The sequence below is a fragment of the Perognathus longimembris genome, chromosome 25 (genome assembly GCF_023159225.1).
Source record: "Perognathus longimembris pacificus isolate PPM17 chromosome 25, ASM2315922v1, whole genome shotgun sequence".
Taxonomy (NCBI): domain Eukaryota; kingdom Metazoa; phylum Chordata; class Mammalia; order Rodentia; family Heteromyidae; genus Perognathus; species Perognathus longimembris.
In genome coordinates, this window is record NC_063185.1 from 19,854,428 (window position 1) to 19,872,970 (window position 18,543).

The 18,543-nt window shown below is 58.1% G+C and overlaps 2 protein-coding genes across 2 annotated transcripts; one reads left to right on the forward strand and one right to left on the reverse strand.

Annotated features, from left to right (window-relative positions):
* Positions 1–2,715: 2,715 nt before the first annotated feature.
* On the forward strand, positions 2,716–5,644 carry Fabp6 (fatty acid binding protein 6). Its single transcript, XM_048334240.1, has 4 exons — positions 2,716–2,801; positions 3,672–3,847; positions 4,775–4,864; positions 5,538–5,644. The coding sequence occupies exons 1-4, from the start codon at positions 2,735–2,737 to the stop codon at positions 5,589–5,591; spliced, it is 387 nt and encodes a 128-aa protein (XP_048190197.1). The 5' UTR covers positions 2,716–2,734; the 3' UTR covers positions 5,592–5,644.
* A 4,249-nt stretch (positions 5,645–9,893) lies between these two features.
* On the reverse strand, positions 9,894–16,974 carry Ccnjl (cyclin J like). Its single transcript, XM_048334151.1, is given in 9 exon segments — positions 9,894–9,956; positions 9,958–10,199; positions 10,202–10,275; positions 11,054–11,156; positions 11,159–11,182; positions 11,293–11,482; positions 11,484–11,599; positions 13,477–13,690; positions 16,939–16,974. Coding segments are annotated over 9 exon segments (1,062 nt in total).
* Positions 16,975–18,543: the final 1,569 nt, after the last annotated feature.

Sequence of the window (18,543 nt, forward strand, 5' to 3'; positions counted from 1 at the left end):
CGCCTGTCATCTAGCAGCTCAGGAGGCTGAGAGCTGAGGCTCTGGGTTTGAGGCCAGCCGGGGCAGAAAAGTCTATGGGATTCATCTCCAATTGAACACACACACACACACACACACACACACACACACACACACACTCACGCCAGAAATGAAGCTGTGTCTGGGAGAGCACCCTACTTGAGCACAAAAGCTCAGGGACAGAGCTCAGGCCCTGAGTTCAAGCTCCAGGACCGGCACAGGAAAAGAACTCAAGGAATCCACAAGGCTGCCAGTTCTCTTCCTGAATACAAGGCTCAGAAAGCCCTGGGGTCCGAGCACAGCAGAATGCTCCACATTCCTCCTGGCAGACCCACATTCCTGCGTCCCAGCTTCCTTCCGGAGGTTTTTTCCTCCCAGGATAATTGTGTCTGTTTGGGACAAGAGCCAGAGTCCAGCTGGGAAGTTGGGGTGCCCAACGTGGAATAGCCTTGAGGCTGCTCTAATGTCTCCTGGGGTACAGTTGTTCCAGGAGTTCAATGGCCCCATAAAAGCTCACTCACTGTGACACAGAGGAGTTTGAGTTCATTTACCTTCCCAGGGAGATTCTCAGCGGACAGTCAACACCCCGGGAGGAGAGGAAAGGACGCCTCTGGTCTCCCTGGGTGCATGGAGGGTGGAGTGGGGGTGCCACCCAGTCAAACACCCCCATGTCACTGCTCCCCTTCCTCTTGTTCCCTCTGTTCCCATCCTGACCTGGACAATGACCCCTTTGTTCTGGGAATTTCATGCCTAGGAATTCATCCTGGGTAAATCATCCCAGTCAATGACCTGGTACATCCAGAAGTGTGAACAAAAATGTCCAAAGATTCTGTGCACCATCACCTTTGTAGTGACAATAAAAAGAACTTTAAAATATTACCTCAGCCTTTTATAAACTGACCCCCCCCCCCAAAAAAATAGTCCGAATAGCCAACAAGCCTAGGAAAGGAGGCTTTAACCGTCAGCCATAATGTAAGTGCAAATCGGCCCGTCGTGGATGCCCGAGGCACGCACCTGTAATCCGGGCTACTCAGACTGAGATCTGAGGATGGCATTCCAAAGCCAGCTCGGGCCGGAAAGTTCACGAGACACTTACCTCCAATTAACCACAGAAAGCCAGAAGTCAAGCTTTGGCTCAAGTAGAGCACTAGCCTTTGAGCACAAAAGCTCAGGGACAGAGCCCATGCCCAGAGTGCAAGGTCCAGAACTGGCATAAAAAAAATTGTCAGAGTTATGTACAATACAAAAAGATTGGAAACAACCTAAAGACCTCAAAAGAGGTGGCTGAAGAAGTAGAGCTCTGGCCTTGAGCAAAAAAACTAAGAGCCAAAGGCCTTGAGTTCAAGCCACAGTACTGATGAAACAAAAAAAAAGGCATAGATAAGTAAATTAGGAAACAAATAGACAATAGAACATTTGGCAACTATTTGTTGTGATGTTGGGAACTAAACCTGGGGCTTTACACCTGCTGAGAAAGGAAGCTAACAATAAGCTACATCCCAATAAGCTACATCTCAGGCCTGTAATCCTAGCTACTCAGGAGCTCAAGATACCAGGACTGAAGTTCCCAGCCTGGGGAAGGAAAGTTTGTGAGACTCTTTTTTTTTTTCTTTTTGTCAGTTATGGGGCTTGAACTTGGGGCCTAGGCACTGTCCCTGAGCTCTTTCGCTCAAGGCCAGTGCTCTACCACGTCGAGCCACAGTGGCACTTCTGTTCTCTCATGGTTAATTGGAGAGAAGTGTCTCACAGACTTTGCTGCCCAGGTTGGCTTCTAATCATGATCCTCAGATCTCCGTCTCCTGGATCGCAAGAATTACCAGCATGAGCCACTGGCACTGGCTAAGAGATTCTTACCTTCAATTAACTACCAAAAAGCCAGAAGTGGTAGAGTGCTAGCCTTCAGTGAAAAAGTCAAGGGACAGCACCCTGGCCCTAAGTTCAGCCCCAGTATCAGTGCATGTGTGCACGCACACGTGTACACACACACACATATGATTAAAATAAATACCTGTCTCTCACACACACCCCTCTGATGTTACGTGGATGTAAACTCAGGGCCTTGCACTTGCTAGGCAGATGCTCTGCCACTTGAGCCATATCCCCAGCCCATGTAATCTCTTCTTTTTTTATATATCTTATGGTGCTGGGGATCAAACCCAGGGGGTGCAGGTGCCTGATCCCACCCCCCATAATCACACTTACATAAGAAGAAAAAAAAAGGAATTTGAAGATATTGTAAACCTGTGTTAATGCTGCAGAGAAACATTCCCGCCCGCCCCCCGCCCCAAGTAATGCAAACTAATAAAGAGAAAAAAATAGATGCGCTTAAGAAGACCAGAGAGAAACCAAGTGTGAGCCAGGGCCCCTCTGGCAGGACTGCCCCTCGCTCCGAAGTGTGTTTGACTTCTCCACGTGTGTTCCCTTATTCGCAGCGTCACGATGTGGCGTGTTTGATGAATGGGTGTGTGCGGGAGGCTGAAGGACGGGGCAGGGATGGAGGCATCTGGGCGGGAGGCGGGTGAATAACCTCGGGCTCTGCCCCTCCAGTTCTGCCCAGGTCGTAAACCAGCAAGTGCCCCCTGTTCCGGAGGAGGAGGGAGGGGGGAAAGTGGGGTGACTTCGGGGCTGGGCAGCCGGGAACACTTATAAGCCGGCTCTCCAGACCCCTGGACACCAGCCCTCTTCCACGGACTGCCCTGCCTCCCGCTCTTCCAGCATGGCCTTCAGTGGAAAGTTCGAGATGGAGAGTGAGAAGAACTACGACGAGTTCATGAAGCGCCTGGGTGAGTGAGCCGCCTTCTCTGGGGCTGGACGGCCAGGCGCCCATCCCCCGTCCTGCGAGAGGGGGGGGGGGGCCCCACTCCTCACTCATGCATTCACTCCTGTTCACCAAGCGAGCAACGACCTGTCCTCTCTCTGCATGGATGGGTGGCGCGCTCTCCCTCCCTCCCTCCCTCCTTCTCTGTCTGTCTGTCTGTCTGTCTATCTATCTATCTATATGACAGGCACAAGAAAAAGTCCAAGTCCGAGGCCTGAGGGGTGGGTGTGTGTGTGTGTGTGTGTGTGTGTGTGCACATGCCAGTACTGGGGCTTGAACTCAGGCCCTGGGCACTGTCCCTTAGCTTTTCTACTCAAAGCTAGAGTTCTACCATTTGAACCACAGCTCCATTTCTGACTTTTTTCTTTTTTTTTCTTTTTCTTTTGCCAGTCCTAGAGCTTGAAATCAGGGTCTGGGCGCTGTCCCTGAGCCTCTTTGCGTTCAAGGCTAGTGTTCTACCACTGAGCCACAGTGCCACTCTAGGTTTATTTATATATTTGTGGAGTCGTTTATTGGAGATGAGTTAGTGGTGGAGTGCTTGCCTAGCATGCATGAAGCCCTGGGTTCGATTCCTCAGTACCAGATAAACAGAAAAAAACTATGGCGGTGTTGCTGTGGCTCAAATGGTAGAGTGCTAGCCTTGAGCCCAAGAAGCTCAGGGACAAGCCCCAGGACTGGCCACAAAGAGAGAGAAAGAGAAACGAGGGGACTCTTCTGGCTGGGTTGGTTCCAAACCACGCTCCTCAGATCTCAGCCTCCTGGGTAGCTAGGATGACAGGCGTGAGCCCCTGGCGCCTGGCTCAGCTGCTCTGTCCCCGCTTGTCGCTGGGCCCAGGTCTCCCCAGCGATGTGATCGAAAAGGGCCGCAACTTCAAGATCACCACGGAGGTGCAGCAGGACGGCCAGGACTTCACCTGGTCCCAGTACTACTCCGGGGGCCACATCATGACCAACAAGTTCACCATCGGCAAGGAGTGCGACATGCAGACCATGGGCGGCAAGAAGTTCAAGGTGAGGAGGCCCCGCCCGCCCTCCCTCCCTCCCCTGCTCCCCGGGCCACCTTCTGCATCTCAGACATGACGTCGCTGCCCCCCCCCCCCGCCCGCCCCGTTAATCTCCCAGTGTTGAAGATCACCAACATGAATGGCCATGCCACTGACCATGAAGAGAGAAAAATATTTGCTGGGCACTTAAGATAACACATCTGACACTTGCCAAGTCCCTGCTACACTTTTCTCACGTGTGGGTGTGTAAAAGTATGTGTGTGTGTGGTGTGACGGCCCTGGGTCTTGAACTCAGGGCCTGCATTGCTGTTCCTTAGCTTTTTCTTTTTGTTTTTGCCCGAGGCTGGTGCTCTACCACTTGAGTCAGAGTTCCCCTTCCATCGTTACATATTTGATGGGTCTGGTTGGTTGTTTTTTTTTTCTATTTTTTATTCATCTTCAAGTAAATTGTACCAAGTGGTTACCACCATTCAACAACCGGCTTATGAGTACGGTGCATCTTGATGACGATCACCCCTTTAGCCATGCTCTATTCTCTGTATTGTATTGCATTGGATTGGATTGGCCAGCCTTGGGGTTTGAACTCAGGGTCTCCTTGTTGCTCGGGGCACTGCACCAGGTGAATCGCACCTCCAGCCTGACTTTTTTGCTGATTAATTGCAGATGGAGTCTTTCAGACTTTCCCGCCCTGGATGACTACAAGCCACAATCCTCAGGGCTCAGCCTTCTGAGTAGCTAGGATGACGGGCGTGAGGCACCAGTTCTCGGTGTTACCTTCATTTACAGTTGTGTGGACTGGGACGGGAAGCAGTTAAGCCACCTGCTTGGAAATGCACAATCGTGTGTCTGCAGGCAGGAAATTCCTGAGGGTCATGGCAGGGCTGGCGTGGGAGGCCGAGGGCTCACACTCAATGTCCCTCTGGTCCCCTTGCAGGCCACCGTGCAGATGGAGGGCAACAAGGTGGTGGCGGACTTCCCCAATTATCACCAGACCTCGGAGGTGGTGGGTGACAAGCTCGTGGAGGTGAGTGCACAGCTGGGCTCTGGGATATTCGTTTCCACGCCTCTGTAACCCACACCGGCAGGTGCTGGGCAGCTGGCCCTTCCCCTGTGCCAGGGTACATACTGGGAGATGGGAGGAAAATTGTGGGCAGAGCCAGGCCCTGGTAGCTCAGGCCTGTAAGCCTAGCTTCTCAGGAGGCTGAGATCTGAGGCTCGTGGTTCAAAGCCAGCAGGGGCAGAATAGTCCATGAGACTGAGAACCACCAGATAACCAGAAGTGGAGCTCTGGCTCAGAGTGGTAGAGCACTAGCCTTGAGTGGAAAAGCTCAGAGACAGCACCCAGGCCCTGAGTTCAAGCCCCAGGACTGACAAAACTAAAAAACAATCATGCTGTGGGTAGGTACATCGCACAGGGGCGTGTCCAGCACTGGTGATCTTCCCAGCTGAAGGAACCACTTCACCACGGGGAGTTTCCCAGGGCTGCTGGGAGACTGGGTGGAATAAAGAAGGGGCGAGGCCGGCAGGGAGCCACGTCCATGAACAGAGATATGTCCCTTCTACACAGCATGGCGGACAGTGAACCTACGGCCTGGAGAGATTGTGCACCTGCCTCCTGCCCCCCTCCCCCCGCCCCGGGGCTGCATGGAGCCTGGGGTGGCAGCTCTGGTTCTCTGTCTTCTGTCTGTTTCTTTCAGATTTCCACCATTGGAAGTGTGACCTATGAGCGAGTGAGCAAAAGGCTGGCCTGAACCACTGGGCAGGGCTCCGAGGGCCTCCAGCCCCAATAAAACGGATAGAAGAGTCCTTGGCTTCCGTGTTCTGGCGTCTTGGGGGCAGCTTTGGGGTGGCTGGGAGCTGTGGAGGGCTAGCTAGCCTGGAGGGGGGGGGAAACACCAAAAAGCTCAGGGACAGCGCTCAGGCCCTGAGTTCAAGTGTGCTCGCACACCTGCACACACACACACACACACACACGAACCACAAATAGCCTCTCTCCCACCCACCCACCAAGCCAGGACCCCACGGCTTCCACCATTTTGCCAAGACTTATTGCTAATTAAGTGAACTAGGTAAGCATTAAATTAAGCTAGCAGTGTTGGTCTTTCCCCCTCCAGACTGAATAATTACTCATAATGAGCTCAGATAATAAGTCTCTAAATAAAGACAGTTAACCATAATTAGCCTGAAAATCCAGTGAGTGAGAGGGGAAAAAAAGAGAGAGGGAAAAGGAGGAGGAGGGAAGAGGGAAATTTCACTCTCATAAATGGTTCAAGGGGCTGGGAAGGTGGCCTAGCGGTAGAGCGCTTGCCTAGTATGCATGAAGCCCTGGGTTCCATTCCTCAGCACCACATACACAGAAAATGGCCAGAAGTGGCGCTGTGGCTCACGTGGCAGAGTGCTAGCCTTGAGCAAAAAGAAGCCAGGGACAGTGCTCAGGCCCTGAGTCCAAGGCCCAGGACTGGCAAAAAGTAAAAATATAAATAGATAAATGATTCAAGAACAAATTCAAATTGTCGTTGAAACCCAGGCGGGCTTGGCTCACACCTCTAAGTCCCAGTTACGCAATGGGCGGTGCCCAGGACTGAAGTTCAAGGCTAGCTCAGGCAAAACTCTCAAAGTCTATCTGAAAAATAACCAGAGAAAACAACTGGGAAAGAAAGAGGGCTGAGCGTAGCTCAGGGGCTAGAGCCTGCTGAGTTAGGAGCAAGATCCGAGTTCAAATCCTAGTTACCACCACCCATTTAAAAAGGTCGGCAGGGGCTGGAGGTGTGGCTCAGGCAGTAGAGCTCCACACAGCGGATGAAAGCAAGTGTCAGGCGCTGAGTTCGAGTCCTGGTCTTGGAAAAAAAAATGTTGGGAGAGAGAAATTATTGTGTGCGTGTGTGCGCCTGTGCACGTGCGCGTGCCTGTGTGTGTGTGTGCGTCCAACGTTCCCGGCAGCGACCCAGCGTGGCAGCGGAGACAATCTTGCAGGGCGCCCATGCGTGGAGAAGACACAGACTCCCCTCGGGTCCAAGGGCTCAGCGTCGACAGCGGCTGCAGCGGTCGCCATGGCAACCCAGGACGGAGCCTGAAGCCCCCGTGGAGGGATTTACCCTGGGTGAACGCCACGCTCACACCCTCCTGCCACCACGCCGGCCTCGGGCACCGCAGGGCGGCCGGGCTCGGTCCCCAAGCGGCCTCGGCCCGCATCCCGCATCCCCCCCTTCCGTCTGGGAGGAGGGGGTCCCGCTGGGTCCCCGCGCAGACCCGCAGGACACCAGCTGTCGGGGGCATTTTCCTGCGAGTTCTGAGTAGGCCGAAGGCAAGCCAGAGGCCCCGAGAGGCCCTCCCCTCCCCTGCCCTCCCCTCCCCTGCCCTCCCCTCCCCTGCCCTCCCCTGCCCTGCCCTCGAAGGAGAAGCGGACATTCTTCAGAATGACCGAGGCTGTCTTCCATTGGTTCTATTGCACGTGCGTGCGTGTGTGTGTGTGTGTGTGTGTGTGTGTGTGTGTGTCCTGGGGCTTGAACTCAGGGTCAGGGTGCTGTCCTTGAGCATTTTTTTTGGACAGTCCTGGGGCGTGGACTCAGGGCCTGAGCACTGTCCCTGACTTCTTTTTGCTCAAGGCTAGCACTCTGCCACAGCGCCACTTCTGGGTTTTTCTGTTTACATGATACTGAGGACTCGAACCCAGGGCTTCATGATGCCAGGCCACATGCCCAGCGGGTCCCTGAGCTTCTTATTTGCTCGAGGCTAGTGCTCTAGCACCTGTTACAGTGCCACTTGAGGCGTTTTCTGTGATTAATTAGAGATGAGAGTCCATGGACTCACCTGCGGCCGGGCTAGCTTGGAACCGTGACAAAGGAGCCCATCTTAGTGCTGTGAACCCCACCATCCCCGAAGCCTTCCACCTCTCACCCGGAGAAGACCCTCCCTGGGCTCAGGGGGGAGAAACCCAGGCAGAAAGCTGCATTGGGGTAGTGGGCAACGCGTTTATTTCTGGGGGTGTCTTCCTGGGAACCAGGTTGCTGCGGTGTCCCTGGGAGGAACCCCTCACGGGTCCGTCCACTCCCAGAACATACATGCAATCACTACGAATCCACACATCGCACAAAATACAAGGAAGTGGGCAAAGGGAGAGGGAAACATGGGAAGCAAAGGAACGCGCAGGCTCCTAGGTTAGTGGCAGTGGCTAACGTCCAATGTCTTAGCTCTTCCTTGTTTCCACACCAAGATTCATGTGCGATGAAGAGTCTTGATCAGCTTTGGATCCCATTCTGCCTTCCCCTTGGTCCCCCGCCACCGACTCCGGAGACTGGCAAATAAATTCAGAACAGCAAGATAGGCTCTTTTAGTGTGTGTGTGTGTGTGTGTGTGTGTGTGTGTGTGTGTGTGTGTGTGTGTGTGTGTGTGTTGGTACAGAGGCTTGAACTCAAGTCCTCATGCTCCTGTTTGGCTTCCCCCGCCCCCCCAAGGCTGGTGCTTTACCACTTGAGCCACAGCTCCACTTCTAGCTTTTTTTTTTTGCAGGTTAATTGGAGATAAAAGAGTATCACAGGGGCTGGGGATATGGCCTAGTGGCTAGAGTGCCTGCCTCGTATTCATGAGGCCCTGGGTTCAATTCCCCAGCACCACATATACAGAAAATGGCCAGAAGTGGCGCTGTGGCTCAAGTGGCAGAGTGCTAGCCTTGAGCAAAAAGAAGCCAGGGACAGTGCTCAGGCCCTGAGTCCAAGCCCCAGGACTGGCCAAAAAAAAAAAAAAAAAAAAGAGTATCACAGACTTTCTGACCCATATTAACTTCAAACTGTGATCCTCAGATCTCAGTCTCCTGAGTAGCTAGAGAGACAGGCAGGAGCTACTCAGTATGAGTTTTAAAAAGACGTTTTTGTTTGTTTGCGTTTATAGTCCTTTCACATCTCACAGTTCTGATGGGTGAAAATGCGGCTCCCACAACCAACCAACCCAAGGAACAAGTGGCAAGTCAGAACAAACACATTGCACCTGCTTACAGTCTTCCTGAGATTCCTCATGCTGCAGACCCCCAAATAACTGGCTTTCTATCCAACCACCCTCTTGCTCATCTCGGTGGTTCACTGAGCAACATCTGTGGGCCAAACTCAAAGTTGGGGCTTGGTTTGACCCCACTGATGACAGAAAAGAGGTGAGATTGCTTGTTTGCAAGTTTCCTCTTCCTTTCAACCACCTTTTTTCCTCCTTGGGTGGTTATAAAAGTTTCCCAGGTGAACCCAAAAATCCAAGAGTGGTGGAAAGTTCTAGAATGGAGAGCCTGGGCCGTGCTTCTTCCCAAATACACGCTTTTAGAAAAGGAGCTCGGGGTCTGTTGGTCACAAGCTAGATTAAACCTTCCGGCCGCACAGGAGGCAGTGTGGCAATTAACAAGCAGCGCTCTTACAATGTTTTTCTCCAAAGGAATTTTCAAGTATCACAGAAATCCCTGATATGGCATCGTGTAAACAAGACATCTGCAGAACGGGAAGCTCGATCAATTCGGGACACAGCAGCAATGTGAGATCTCTAAAAGGCCAACGATTTTTAAAAAAAAGAAGGCTTGAGGTTCACACCACAACGGCCACGACCGCTCCCCGGTGGGCCTCCAGGAAGGCGGATGCTCACGCCAACCCACAAATACACACATCCGGTGGGACGTTGATGCGGGCATAAGCACCCACACATCTTCCAGTGACCCCCAAAGCCGTGCCGGGAAGCCCATTCCCTTCCAGTGCTGCAGCTGCAGTCAGTGGAGACAAACAACAACAGCAACATCTTGGTGCCAATCCTGGGACTCGAACTCACGGCCTGGGTGCTGTCCCGGACTGAGCCTCTTCACTCGAGGCTGGCACTCTACCACTTGGCGTGACGGCTCCACTTTTGGCTTTTTTGGTGGGTTGACGCGGAGATAAGAATCTCGCGGACTTCCCTGCCCGGGGCTGGCTTTGAACCCACCACGAGCCTCAGACCTCAGCCTCCTGAGTGGCTACGCCGCCAGGCAACAGGTGAAATCTTGGATGTGCTTTGTGTGCTGCTGAGCAGTTCGGGTCTTCCGGCCACGCCTATCTGTCAAAGCAGCCCGTGGGGAGCAGGGGTCCCCCCACGACGTAGCCAGCTCCGTACGTAGGCGGCTGCCAGGCCATGTCTGGGCTCGGCCGCTGTGCCCAGGGAGGCGGGCGCGGGGCACACCCCCCGGGGCCGTAGGGCGGGGTAGGAGGAGGTGTGCGGGGGGGGGGGGGGGGTCTGCCGAGAGTCCCGGGAAGCCGGGCCCGGCTCGTGCGCGGGGCTGTGGGTCTCGGCCAGCGTGACCCGCGTGGGCTGGCCCGGGGCAGGGCACGCGGGCAGCTGGAAAAGCACTTGGGTGGGGGCGGGGGCGTGCCGGGCACCCCGGCCGACGCCTGGCTCTTGACGGTGATGGCGTCCTTGAGGATGTTGTCGTACGCTCTGAAACGAAGATTCGGGTAAGACTCGGGGGGATCAAGGGCTTCCAGTCGCCTGCATGAACCCCCAAACCAGAGACTTGCGTGCCATTACCCAGGGCGGGCTGTCTCCTCTAAGAGAAAACTCTGGGAACCCCCAAGACGAGGCTGGGTTGTCCCCAGAGTCCAGGCACACCCCCTTTTCAGCAGGATAACGTGGGGGGCTCTGCTTTGCCCCAGTACCCAGCACGGCTAGGTGCTCTGGCTGTGCGACCGAGCCCGGAGCAGCTCTACCTTCTGTGCCGCCCACGGCTGCGTGACACCCCGCTTCCAGACGCCCAGCAAGCTGGCCGCCGGGGCCGGGGTGCTTCCACCCAAAAGGAGGGTGCAAGCCGGGCACGGGCGGCTCACGCCGGTCACCCCAGCCGCTCGGGGGAGGCTGAGATCTGAGGATCGCGGTTCGAAGCCAGCCCAGGCAGGGAAGTCCATGAGACCCTCGCCTCCAATAAACTACTCGGAAAAAATAAGAAGCCAGAAGTGGCGCTGTGGCTCAAGTGGCAGAGTGCTAGCCTCGAGCGGGAAGAAGCCAGGACGGTGCCCAGGTCCAGAGTGAAAACACAAAAGAGGGGTGCTAGCAGGGGTTTTCCCATCCCCTAAGCCACCCCGCTACCCTCGAAGGGAAACAGCCGGCTCCCCAGCCCCGCTTCCGTCGGGAGTCGCTATGCTTGCTTTCCAAGACGGGTGAGCTGGAGCCGCCATGAGGAAACGTTGTCCCCGGTGCGTCCTGGGGACCCGACACTCCCAGCAGCAGCAGCTCGATGCACGAGGCCAGGTGCTCCAGGGAGTACTTGGAGATCCTCTGCAGGCCTGGGGTCCAGCACGGCCGGAGCCGCAGGCAGATGCGGGAGGCTGGAACGCGTAGAACACGTGATCTGAAAGACACCCGGGAGGCTGAGCCACGCCTCCTGGCCAGAGCCGCCCCCCCCCTCCCCCCTCCCCCAGCAGGTGCACCGGTGGCTCTGGGTGCAGCCCCCCCCCTCACCTTGCAGGGTGACCTCCAGGAAGCAGTGGGCGTCCTCCCGGAGGCACGCCTGGGCCTGGCGGGAGCGGGTGGCGGGCCAGGGGTGGCAGTGGGGGGCTGGGGGGCAGCCGGCGGCCCCCAGGTAGAAGTCCAGGAAGTGGGCGGGCGTGGGCAGGCAGAGGTTCCAGCCGAAGGCATCGAGGACGCGCGCGCGGCTCGGCGCTCAGCAGCTCCTTCCTGCCCAGGGAGCAGCTCTGGCCGCCCGGGAGCCTCGCGCCGCGGATCTGCTCCAGCCTGGGCACGCGGTCTTCCCTGTCCTCAAACTTACCTGTGGGGGCAGACGGAAGAAGGTGCTAGAAAAGCCCGGGGACTCCCAGGATAGCAGTGGACGGGATGGATGAACGGCCCATGCATCCTAGCGGGGCATTCCTGGTGCGTGTGTGTGCGTGTGTGCGTGCGTGCATGCGTGTGTACTGGGCGGCGGAGGCAGAATGGACGGCGGCCAGGGCATTTCTGCCAGGCTGCATCCGTCCTGGAAGCAGATGTGAGGTGAGGGGTCCGCTCCCGGAGGAAGTCCTGCAACGGCCTCAGGGCCCAGGGAGGCGACATGGAGCCGGCCGGCGTCCCCTCTGCCCGCCGGGACTTCCCCAGACACGTTCCCGCGGCAGCCGCGGCCCGTTCCCGGCTTCCCTTGCTGAGCGGGGTCTCCCTGGTGACAGGGGAAAGGACGAAGGCCACGGGCCAGCGAGGGGAGCGCCTGGGCCCCCGCCCCCGCCCCCCACTGCCCCCCGGCTCTGGGATGTAGGCCAGTTATGTATTTATTTATTTTTGCCAGTCCTTGGGTTTGCACTCAGGGCCCCGGGCACTGTCCCTGGGCTTGTTTTGCTCTCACCGCTTGAGTCACATATAGGGTACTGAGGAATCGAACCCAGGGCGTCATGCATGCTAAGCAAGCACTCGACCACTAAGCCACACTCCCAGCCCTTACACCGTCTTTCCCGTGCCTCAGTTTCCTTCTCTGTGAATTGGGGGGGGGGGGATTCTGCCATTCTCTCTTATTTTGAGAATGAGTAAATATGTGGAAGGAAAAAAAATGAAAGCACCACTGGGCACACCAACCTCTCCCACTCCACCACAGAGGCCAGGGCTGAATCTCCACGTCAGATTCTGATTACAGGGCCGGCCTCCTCCCAAGGTCCTCCCGCCAACAGCCTACTGCAGGCCTGGGATCACAGGCGTGCACCACAAGGCTTGGCTTGCTGGATGAGATGAGGTCTTACTAACTTGTCCCCCCCAGACTGGCCTCAAACGTCTGTCTTCCAAACCTCTGCCTCTAGGGTAGCTGGGATTACAGGTAATTTTCTGTGCTCCTACAGAGGGAAGAAATACCTTAAACTCCTGAAATGGTGACATAGCTTGTAGAGCCTTGAGGCAGAAAGCCAAGTGTGAGGCCCTGAGTTCAGGTCCCAATCAGCACACACACACACACACAGACACACACACACACACACACACACACACACACACACACACACACACAGAAACCCTTAAATTCCTCAGAAGGCTAGACCCTGCTGACTGGAATCTAGACGCCGGAGCAGGCAGGACAACTGTCAGAAGAAGGTTCTGGAATGTGGGAGACTTCTGGTCCAAGCATCTGTGGGTACAGTCCTGCTTTTACAAGTGCCTACACGTCGGGAAGCTTCAGTCTCCTAGAGGCCATGTCGGTGACAGAGCAGAGACTTCCTGTCTCGACAGGAAATGCTTTCGTTAACACGAAGACTGTGGGCAGGAAGGGCCGCCCAGCCTTCTGGAAGACAAGCTCACAAATCCAGGCAGCAGGGCTGTGGGGGGCTCCCGCCTGTACTCCTAGCTCTACGCGGGAGGCCGAGACCTGAGGAGGACCGGGTTCAAAGCCAGCCCAGGCAGGAACGTCCGTGAGACTCTTAGCCCCAATTCAGCACAAAAAGCCGGAAGCGGCGCTGTGGCCCAAGTGGTAGAGCGCCAGCCTTGAGCACACAGAGAGGCTCGGGGACCGCGCCCAGCCCTGGGTTCAAGCCCCGGGACTAGCACATCTGATGTACGGAACTGAAACCTCTTTGGACGGCTGTGTAATAATAGTTAACTATTCAATAATGCTGCAGACGTGAGGTGCAGCTCCCACCCAGCGCGGGGGGGGGGCCCAGGAGGGGGGCGCCCACTCACTGGCCAGCAGGAGGCAGGCCACGGCCAGGGCGCAGAGCTGCCGGGCGGAGGTGACGGCGCGGCGGGCCAGGAAGTGGTCCAGCAGGTGGACGGCCAGGTGCCGGGCGGCGGGGCTCAGCCGGCGCTGGCTGCTGAGCAGCGTCACGAGGCCCACGAACACGCGGCGGCTCTTCAGCAGCGGGGACTGGGCGCGGAAGGGGGGCAGCTGCAGTTCCTGCAGGGGGGGGAGGGCAGGGGGGGGCATCAGGAGGCCCCCCCGCCCCCCCCCCGCAATTGCACAACCTCAGCACCCCTCCGGAAAGGTGGTTTCCACATCCCCCCCTCCTGCTCAAGCCAGGCCCCAGCTTCCTTCCCCCGAGGGACGTCCGGCGCTAGGCCCCGGGGACTCCTGAGAAGGTTCTGGAGCCAGCCCACCCCATCCGGCGGTGACCACCCCCACCCCTGCCCACCGACCGCGGGTCCCCGTGCCATCCAAGCCTCCAGCGCCCCGAGTTCTTCGCTTCACCCTGCTTCCTAGAGTGGCCACACTCAGACACACACAGGGAAGACATCTGGAAAGTTCTAGAAAACCCTTCATGAGGATGGAGGTGGGCACTGGGGTGATAGACCAGGAAGCACGTGGACTGACTGGCCCCCCTTCTCAGAGAGGCCACAGAAGGGACGAAGCTTGCGAACTCCTGGATTTCCCAGCACCCATGGCTCCAGGAACTTGTCCCTGTCGGAATCACCGCCCTCCACAAGCTGTAGGAATCTCATACCCCGACGCCCCGCACACCCCCACTTCCTGACCCCCCCCCCCATCGGGACCCCTGGGGCTGGAGCTTGGCACCTTACTGCCCTTTGCAACTGTGAGTCTGACGCCCACCGGCCAGTCCCAAGAATCCGGTGCTTCCCACAAAGCTTCCTGCTCCGGTGGCTGTTAAACATGTGCTGCGGCCGGCACTGGCGGCTCACGCCTGTAATCCCAGCCGCTCAGGAGGCGGAGATGCGAGGATCAAGCCATCCAGGCCAACCCCAGGCAGGAACGCTGCGGGACTCTTATCTCTAATTAACCACTGGACAACTGTGGCTGCGGCTCCAAGTGGTAGAGGCACTAGATGAGCAAAAGTTCAGGGGAGAAAAATAACAAGCCCGGGCGCTGAGTTCAAGTCTCATGACTGACAAAAAAAAAAAAATGTTGCTATAGGATAGAAGGAACAGGCACCGAGTGCTCAGAACTGCCAGGACCTTGGTCGGTAGGTTCCCTGGTCCCTTGATCTTTGCAAAGTAACTTCCCTAGCCAAATGAGATAGCGTGAGCGTCTCCGGCAGTTCTCCATCCCCTGGATGCAGCCAGTAATCATGGACTCCCTTCCGCCTAGTGCGCAGGGCGTCCTTCAAGAGTGCTCAACACTGAACGCTTTCCTTCTGGGGCTCTGCAAGAACAATGCTCGCTGTGATAAACCGCTGATGGCCAGGGCTACAAAGTTGCTTTGTACCAGACCAGGGAGCAAGCTGAAAAAGCTCCCACTCCTGCTTCATGGTCCTCTGGACCCTCATCTCTGATCTTCCTGCCCTGCTGACACCCTTGCCCCGAGTGGTTGCAAGGGTCCAGCTCCAGTGGGCTGCCACCCCTCCTCACGATCTTCCCTAAGCCCCACACACGCCCTCGGGACGCGCTGTGAACCCCCATTCCTGGCCCTCTCCCCACCCCCTCATCCATCAAGCGAGCCTGGGCAGTGCTCAAAGCACCGGGACACTGAGCAAGACATCCAGAGGCCTATCCTCAAGGAGAACATTTATCCCAATGGGAGCAGGAGGGGGAATGTCCCAGGCTGGCCTTGAACTTGCGGTCCTCTGGTGTCCACCTCCAAAGTGCTGGGGTTACAGGCGTATATACACCCCCAAGGCATGGGTTTCTTCGGGTGCTGAGAATGCACTACTCTGGAAAGAGCAAGAGAAGACAGGGAAAAGCCAAGGCAGGACAAGGACAGCAGGAAGCCGAGGGGCTTTTCAGATGGGCTTAAATTACAACGAGGCCACATTAGGATAGAGGGTGACCTCTTAAGAAGGGAAAAACCGGAAACACGGACGGAGGAATACACCAGGTAGTGCGACAGCAAGGCCAGAGCCTGGAGGGAGGAAGTGGGGAGCCAAGGGAGGCAGGACTACCACCACCGGCACATCTTAAGAGAAAGGTGGCTAAGCGTGGACTCCAAACCTGTAATCGCGCCATTTGGGAGAGCGAAGTAGCAGGACCACAAGTTCAAGGCCAGCCTTGGACTACAACAGTGAGATCCCGCCTCAAACACCAAAACAAAAACCAAAGCAAACAGAGAGAGAGAGAGAGAGAGAGAGAGAGAACTAAAGATCTTCCTCAGAAGTCTTTGCAGTGTGTGTCTGTCTGTCCACCACACCGAGGTTAAAATGTTAACTTTGCACCCTCCAACAGCAGCCTTGGAAACCCACCCCCTCTCTACCGCGCACCCCAGCCACCCCCAAACCATCCTTCCGCCCCCCCCCCCGCCCCATCTTCTTCTGCCCCAGGAGGGGAACTGGCAAGGAAGCTGTGTGCCCTCCCCAGGCCTTGGGTGGGGCAGGCTCCTGGGACCCGCCCGGCGTCTCTTACACACTCAGCTCCACTGCACACGCACGTGCCTGTCTCTGTCCGGGAGGACCTCACACCCGGCGCTTCCTGACAGCAACGACGACTTTAACTTCATGGAGTGGGGGGATGGGGGGGCCCCACACTTCCACTGCGCTTGAGCCTCTGGCGTAACCCCATCTACATGAGCAAAGGCTCACCTCAAACGGAGCGAACAGTGCACAGTTCACAGCAGAACTCCGCCCTCCACACACACACACACACGTGTGCACACACGCACGCACACCGCATACTATAACATCACACACACGTGGATGTGCACATGTATCCACACACACACACACACCTACTCAGACCGCGTCCCAGGGCCATTTAAAGCAGCCTCCGGGTGACACTTGGGGGAAGCCCGGAAAATCCCACTTCCAGTCCTCGATCTCCTCTCCCCCCCCCCCAGCCTGGCCCCCCTGGGAAGGATCTTCTTCCTCTAAGGCACCCCGGTTCCCAGCGGCCGGGCCCCCTGGGAAGGATCTTGTTCCTCTAAGGCACCCCGGTTCCCAGCGGCCGGGCCCCCTGGGAAGGATCTTGTTCCTCTAAGGCACCCCGGTTCCCAGCGGCCCCCTGGGAAGGATCTTGTTCCTCTAAGGCACCCCGGTTCCCAGCGGCCCCCTGGGAAGGATCTTGTTCCTCTAAGGCACCCCGGTTCCCAGCGGCCCCCTGGGAAGGATCTTCTTCCTCTAAGGCACCCCGGTTCCCAGCGGCCGGGCCCCCTGGGAAGGATCTTGTTCCTCTAAGGCACCCCGGTTCCCAGCGGCCGGGCCCCCTGGGAAGGATCTTGTTCCTCTAAGGCACCCCGGTTCCCAGCGGCCGGGCCCGCCTGACCTTGTCGCGCAGCGCGCAGTGCACGTCCTCCATCATCGTCCTCGCCCACCCGAGTCCCGGGGCTCCCGGCGCAGACCCCTGCGAGGACACCGGCGACTTCAGAGACACCCTCCCCCTCCCCCACCCGCCCCCAACCCCGGGACGGGGTGCCCCGGTGCACCACGGTACTGCAGAACAAACTCTCTGTCTCTCTGTCCCTCTGTCTCTCTCTGTTTCTCTGTCCCTGACTGTCTGTCTCTGTCTCTGTCTGTCTGTCTCTCTGTCTCTGTCTCTCTGTCTGTCTCGTCTCTATCTCTCTCTGTTTCTCTGTCTCTGGTCTGTCTCTCTGTCCCTCTCTCTGTCTCTCTCTGTCTCTCTGTCTCTTGTCTGTCTCTGTCTCTCTGTCTCTGTCTCTCACCTCTCTCTCTGTTTCTCTGTCTCTGTCTCTGGTCTGTCTCTCTGTCTCTGTCTCTGGTCTGTCTCTCTGTCTCTGTCTCTGGTCTGTCTCTCTGTCTCTGTCTCTCTGTCTCCCTTTGTCTCTGTCCCTCTCTCTGTCTCTGTCTGTTTGTCTCTGTATCTCTGTCTCTGTCTCTCTGTGTCTCTGTCTGTCTCTCTCTCGCCTGGCTCTGTCTGTCTCTGTCTGTCTGTCTGTCTCTTGTCTGTCTCTCTGTGTCTCTCTGTCTCTGTCTCTCTCTCGCCTCGCTCTGTCTGTTTCTGTCTGTCTGTCTGTGTGTGTCTCTCTCTCTGTCCCCCCCTCTCTGGCAGAAGTTTGTCGCCAAAGTCGCCCCCGCCCCGCCCCCCTCCCCGCCCGGCCTTTGTCCTGCCCGGAGCCCGGCCCGAACTCACGCAGCCGGGTCCGGCCCGGGGAGGGGGAGAGGGGGGCCGCTGCGGGCACCAGGCCCCGGTCCTGGGGGGCGGGGGGCCCTGGAAGAGGGGAGGGGCGGCCCCCGAATCCCCGACGCTCCCCAAGGGCGGCCGTGCCCCGCGTGCGCTCGGGTCCCGCCGCAGCGCCCCCGCCCCCCCACCCGGAGGCCCCGCCCCCACCCGGAGGCCCCGCCCCCAACCGGAGGCCCCGCCCCCAACCGGAGGCCCCGCCCACCACCCGGAGGCCCCCGCCCCCCAACCGGAGGCCCCGCCCCCTCACCCGGAGGCCCCGCCCCGGCCCCCCGCCCTCCTCGACCCCACCCCTCCCCCGGAGGCCCCGCCCCGGCCCCCGCCCTCCCCGACCCCACCCCTCCCCCGGGGGCCCCGCCCCTGCCCCGGAGGCCCCGCCCCCTGCCCCGGCGGCCCCGCCCCTGCCCTCCCGCCAGGAGGCCCCACCCACTGCCCCCCACCAGGAGGCCCCGCCCCCTGTCCGCCCACCCGGAGGCCCCGCCCCCTGTCCGCCCACCCGGAGGCCCCGCCCCCTGTCCTCCCCCTCCCCCTGCCCTCGCTGGGGGTCGGGAAGGCGCGCCGCGCGCATGCGCCGCGCGTGTCCCCGCGGGTCGCCGCCGCTTCCTGTCCCCCTCCCCCCCCCTCCCTCCCTCCCTCCCTCCCTCCCTGCGTGCCGCCCTCGCCGGGGCCCGGGGGGCGGCGCCGGGGGTGGGGGTGGGGAGGGCAGGGGGCCCGGCGCACCCCGCGATCCGA

Bases quoted from the DNA above. Each gene is read 5' to 3' on its own strand.
- Fabp6 (XM_048334240.1), top strand. From the start codon at position 2,735: ATGGCCTTCAGTGGAAAGTTCGAGATGGAGAGTGAGAAGAACTACGAC. The intron at 3,848-4,774 runs GTGAGGAGGCCC...GTCCCCTTGCAG, and splicing joins TGGGCGGCAAGAAGTTCAAG to GCCACCGTGCAGATGGAGGG. The intron at 4,865-5,537 runs GTGAGTGCACAG...TGTTTCTTTCAG, and splicing joins TGGGTGACAAGCTCGTGGAG to ATTTCCACCATTGGAAGTGT.